We start from the raw sequence: 6000 nt of genomic DNA, 5'->3' as shown, positions 1-6000 counted from the left end.
AATCAGACCCCCCTCTTTTGACCTTAGTGACGATTTCCAGGAAGTAACAACAGAAGAAATTAAATCAGCAATCAGATCATGCCCGACACACTCGGCCACCGGACCCGATAACATCCCATACCCGTTTATACAGGCAACAATCAAGGCAAACACCCAACTCTTCCAAGACATGTTCTCGGCCATGCTCCGACATGGAGTCCAGCCGGATCGATGGAAAGCGGCAAAATGCATACCGATACCGAAACCAGGAAAATCCGACTATTCGTCAGCCAAAGCCTACCGACCCATCTCCCTATTACAATGCTTCAGCAAAGTACTGGAAAAGATAGTGGCAACAAGACTATGCACCGCCGGATCCATCCTGGAGACCCTCAGCAAAGACCAGTTCGGAGGAAGACCAACAATTTCAGCGAGCGATGCCCTACTACGGACCCTCACGCCCATACAACAAAACCACCTAATCAAACGAACCACAGGAACCACCCCAGACAGACCAGCCCTTCTCACAAACGATATACAGGGAGCCTTCAATTGCGTCAACCACCTCCTACTCGCAGAAATCATGACCCAACAAAAATTCCCGACCTACCTAACCAACTGGTGCAAGGAATTCAACACCAACCGAACACTCCAATTCCAATTTAACCACGAACTGGAACCACCACAACCATATGCCTCAGGACTACCTCAAGGCTCCCCCCTCTCCCCAGTATTATTTATGATATATGCTGGGGTGATAACAGACCCCACCAACTCTCCCAAAGAAACCAACACCACCTATATCGACGATGATGCACTCGTACAACTCGCAAAGACCCCCCTCTATATCACCAAAAGACTCAACGAAAGAATGGCAGAAAGAGTCAAGAAAGCAGCACCCCTCAACATCAAATACGAACCCCAGAAATCCGACCTGGTCTTCTTCAAACCCACATCGTCGAACACTCCAACTCCCAGAAACTCGGTAACAATCGCAAAAGAAGAAATCCAACCTAAAGATAGACTCAAATACGTTGGAGTCTGGCTGGACTCAAACCTCTCCTTCCGACCCCACATCGAAGAAATCATCGCCAAAGGCCTGAAAGCTCTAAGCAGAATCAGAAACATCGCACACCTCCCTGGGACAACGGTAAAATCCATCCACCACCTCATCGTCCAAGGCTTCCTCCCTACCATCCTATGGGATCAGAGGCATGGTGGACGGGAGCCGACCACAACCTCCGATCACTATCCCCACTCTATAACGAAGCTGCCAGAATAATAACAGGCCTACCCCGCTGGACAAAAACCGAAAGACTGCTGAAAGAGGCAGCACTTCCCCCACTTGAACACCTCCTCAACCACAAATCACGAAAATACGGGACGCGCATCCTTTGCCATCCTGCCGACCACCCACTCAACGAAGGACTTATACAGCTCCTCCCCACCAGAATAAAAAACATAAAAGGCACAGGCCTACACCGGATAGCATCACTCATGCTACCCTTCCAAGAACCAGGCAACCGCAGAGAGCGATGGGTCCAAAACGACACCCTCACCAAACGCATGCTGGAAGAATGGAACTCCATCCCATGCACCAATTACCACGAGCCAGGAACCCTTAAGATTCACCCCAAACGAGCAAAACTCCCTCGATCCAAAGCGAAACTCATACATCGCATACGATGCCAAGTCACCAGAATAGACAGACACGCAGCATTCACGGAACCCGAACCCTGCCAATGTGGCTCGGAACAATCCTCCAAACACACAATGATCGACTGCCCGCGATGGGCTCAAATACGAAGGCCACTCATGGATAAAATCCCAGGACCGCACACCTGGGAAAACTGGCTATTCACCAACCTCAACGTAGACCTGATTCTACAATTCGCATCAAAAACCAACCTACTCGACTGGTACGAAATGGACGAGGAGGACCCGGAGGAATGACGATAGGTTTCTTTGTTTTCTCTTTCCTTTTCTGTACCTTCCTTTGACATTCGTTGCTTTCCGTCTTCTTTTCTTTTCTGTTCTGTTCGGTCTCCTTTGTTTTTCCTATGTTTATGGCGGTGGATCCGGCGTGCGATAAGTCTTGTACTTCAAAGCAATATAAAACTATCTATCTATCTTCTGTACTCTCCTTACTACAAACACTTGTTCATACCTGTCATACCATACCAGATTGAACCACTTCGAACTATACGCTATTGCTTCTCTTCTCCACGAAGACCTTCGCACCTCGCTCGACTTCGCTTGACTAACCCGACAGCCACTATTGTCGCACATCGTACCCTGCGGAATATCTGCCATCGCCGCCCCTTCAGAGGTAGCAAGGTCCCTCCATACAGTGTAATGGCCTTGACCATCCAGCTTGCATGGGAGTGCGGGAATTTTGATGCTCCTCTCAGACATGATTGAAAGTGAAACGAGAAAGTGTACTTTGTGGTAAAAATGGTGAAGAGTGTATAAGCGTGAGTGGTCTCCGGGCTCATAACCTAGAGTAAGTGTGTAGGAGAAGTAAAGTAATTGATCGTGTTGATTGTGCTAGCTAAGGGGGAATGCCCCGTATTTATACTAATGAAAGGTAGTACAAAAGAGATACAATGAGTCATGGACGTGTGAGTAATAGAATGACTAATAGGAAAGTGAGTCATACGCCGATGACGAATACTATAATGAAATGATGAGAATCTTCCAGAACTATGAAACGTGCCGAGCGCCCTATTTCAAGAGTGTCGTCATCCCATTCTCTAAGATATTTTGCCACCTCCTCCACTATTATGTTCTTTTCCACGTCTCTTCTTCTCATATGCGTGAAGTCATCATTTACATGGCTGGTTATAATTATGGCTCGTGATGTGCATCCGATTTTCAGTTTTCCCGAAAAAGCAGCCCATTTCTTCTCTTCAAATCCTTATGCTCAGATACACATTTAACTCTATATATTTTATAAAAAGAGAGCGAAAAACCAACTGATCACTACAGTTGTCTTTTTAGTAAACTGTTTAGCACCCCCGGGGTGAACCAAACACAGTGAGGACCTGTAAACAATTTCCAATCGAATCGCAATGTATTCCAGACTTGTACTGGAGTTTTTATCTTTCTTGCAACCAAAGTCAACACACGGTAACTATCACCGTGTGTTCCATAATTGACAACGTGTAGCAGTTGGTGTAACATGCTGAGTCATTCAACATCCTTGTTTTCTGGGGGCCTAACCGAGTACTGACAGTAACCCCATCCTAGCACTCTACAGTTGAATTCACTGCTAAATCTACAACTACAGAAATAACGCTATCAACATGTCAGAACCCGACCTAACCCTGGAAGCCTCAAGCGCAGATGCTCTTCCTCCATCATTGGATGCCGAACTCGACTCGCTCCACTCCCAGGAAACCCTCATTCTCGAGCTCCAGTCAGGCAAAATCTACCGCTACAAGACCCTCGCGACTGACATGCGTCTACTGTGGCAGCATCTCCGGAGTATGCATCTCACGCTCGGACGGCGGCAGTATGTATCCCATCTAATGCTCAGTAGGAAGCGACACAGGTACCGCTGCGGAGGCTACACTCTCGGACCAGAGTTACATAACGGCAACGGCGAAACGGCTATCCGAAGACTTCGCGCGTCTCAGCGAGGAATTAGTGCAGGAAGAGAAGCTGGCCGCGGATCTGGGGCGGCTGAGGGAAGTGATACTCCAGAGGGAGAGGGAACGGCTCACCGAGGAGATACTGAACGAGAGGGAGCAGCTGCGTGCGGATGTGCGGAGGGAGGAGGAGCTTCACCTGGCGACTATGACGGAGGTGGAAGCGCTCCGGAGGCAGCTGGATGAGGAGAAGAAGCTCCATGAGGAGACACGATTGATGAGAGACCAGCAGACCTCTAAGCAGAATGAGAAGGAGAAGGAGCTTCGCGCGGTGACTTCGGAAGGGTTATGGCTTCGCGAGAGACTGAGTGAGGAGAAGAGGCTCCATGTGGAGACGGGACGGGCGAGAGACCAGCTTTCTGAGCAGAATAATAAACAGAAGGAACTCTGTGAGGAATTGCAAACGGAAAATAAAGCATTACATGAGGAAATATTCAACGGCAGGGAGGGCCGCGAAGCGATGGAGAGCGAGATCGAGGAGCTCCGTGCGGAGCTTCTAAAGAAGAGAGAACAACTTCGTGAAGAGATAATGGTCGAAATGAAGCTAGAAGAGGCAGAGCAGGAAAGATCCAGACGGGCGCTACTGGAGCAGCAAGGGAGGGAAATGCGAAGTTTCGAGAAGACAATCGCGCGCGATTGATGAGAATGATGGGGACAACCCGATCCTCCACCCTCCAAATGTCATCCAACTATCTCTCCAAATCCCACCCAACTATCTCTCCAAATCCCACCCAACTATCTCTCCAAACGACCCGGGCCCTGCTTGAATATTCCATATATTACACAGTCATTTTCGATGGTCACTTGCGACGACATTCCCACAGGCGATGCGGCTAAGAAGTGTTGTATTTAACAGCGATGTGCTGCAGTAAAACACATACCATACCATGAGGAAAAGACCCGTGCGTCCTGAACTACATTCTTTGTTTGAAACCTTTCTAGCGATTATCTGGACAGCGCACAAATTGATGTGCTGTCCTTTTACACATGCATGTAGAACTTCCCCGACTCTCTAATTCTTTTGTAGCCTGCTAATTAAACCGCAGAGCCCTGTATAGAAAGTGTTTGAAAGAATTTAGATTTACGAGAATTAATCTAATTGTAGAGTTTATTCGAGTCTAGAGCCTTAGAAAGGAAAGGGAAGAGCCCCTCCCCCCCTTCCTCCTAATTTATTCTCCTCACTTAAAGCCACCTAATCGTTGTCATCCCATCCGATCCCCCAAGATACGCTGCCACTGCGTCCACTACCAGTGTTTTCTTTTCAACTTTTCTTCTTCCATACGACATGTATTACTAGAGTCGATTGATACAGCTACATGCACTCTACATTAAGTAGATAACTGTCGAGTTAAAGTAAGGTAGATTAGAGATGACGTGATCTCTTATCTGTTATACCTGCAGACCCCGCAATGGGTGAACCCGGATTGGATTGAGGCCTCACCCAACCCAACCTGCCATACCCGAGTTACCCACAGTGGATAAATCGGTACAAAAATTTCCCTAGTGATGGATGGAGAGGGCTTTTTTATGTAATGGTTTAGGGTTATGATACCTCTCTTTTGGCGAAATCATCTTTATTCTTCCCTTCTATATGTGATCATAGCGTATCACTCAGCCCATGGGTTACCCAGGTAAGGATCTGCTTGCACCCAACCCAACCCACTCGCCATTTTGGCCTCACCCAACCAAACCCAAGTTAATTCACCCGGGTACACCCGAATAACCCATCGCCCGTTGCGGGGTCTGTATACCTGCAGCTGCAGCGGGCCGGCCCCAGCCGAGTCCAATCATGGCATGAAATTTCTTGGCTCTGATATGTAAGTTCTACTGTCGTTCACGGGGTGTCGGTGGATGCTGGGTATTGGCGAATTGCAGGTAAAGGTTGGCTTAGCTGTCTCTTTTTTGCCCTATCCACCATCACCCAGTATCCGCCATATGCTCGACACCCTTGCCCCTACCCGACTGGTGAGACCATGGCACATAGAAAGCTTATTCCAACCTTATCTGGAAGGGCGCGTTCACAGACCAAACTCAGTACTCGTTGTGAATCCATAATTCATGGTTCCAATAGGGCTACCAAGGACATAAAGGTCATCAGTAAATAGGTCAATAAGGTATTACGTGTCGGAGGTACAATTAAACAAGCAAATCTAGATAGCCTACAACAACCGAATTTTGAAATCTCCACCCTTGAGGAATTGAAACAAAAGACTCCCCTATGGCGGTAACCTCCTGAACGCTGGTACATCACTTAAAAAATTTCAGCGGAAACAAGCATTTTTTCCAAATCCCTATCGTCGGATACACTCCGGATTCTATACGCTTTGGGGAACTGTTCGGCACCCCCGAGGTGAACCGCAATGAGTTCAAA

The 6000-nt window shown here is 47.9% G+C and overlaps 1 protein-coding gene across 1 annotated transcript; it reads left to right on the top strand.

Annotated features, from left to right (window-relative positions):
• Positions 1-3284: 3284 nt before the first annotated feature.
• On the top strand, positions 3285-4269 carry LAJ45_05177 (uncharacterized protein; the record flags this gene model as incomplete). The annotated part of the gene is made up of 2 exons (XM_046114749.1): positions 3285-3465; positions 3521-4269. 2 exons carry the CDS (start codon positions 3285-3287, stop codon positions 4267-4269), a joined length of 930 nt encoding a protein of 309 aa, XP_045972298.1.
• Positions 4270-6000: the final 1731 nt, after the last annotated feature.

This window comes from Morchella importuna (assembly GCF_003444635.1).
Source record: "Morchella importuna strain M04M26 chromosome Unknown Morimp01GS013, whole genome shotgun sequence".
NCBI classification, from domain to species: domain Eukaryota; kingdom Fungi; phylum Ascomycota; class Pezizomycetes; order Pezizales; family Morchellaceae; genus Morchella; species Morchella importuna.
Note: the sequence above shows the minus strand (reverse complement) of the source record. Positions and strands in the feature narration are given on the sequence as shown.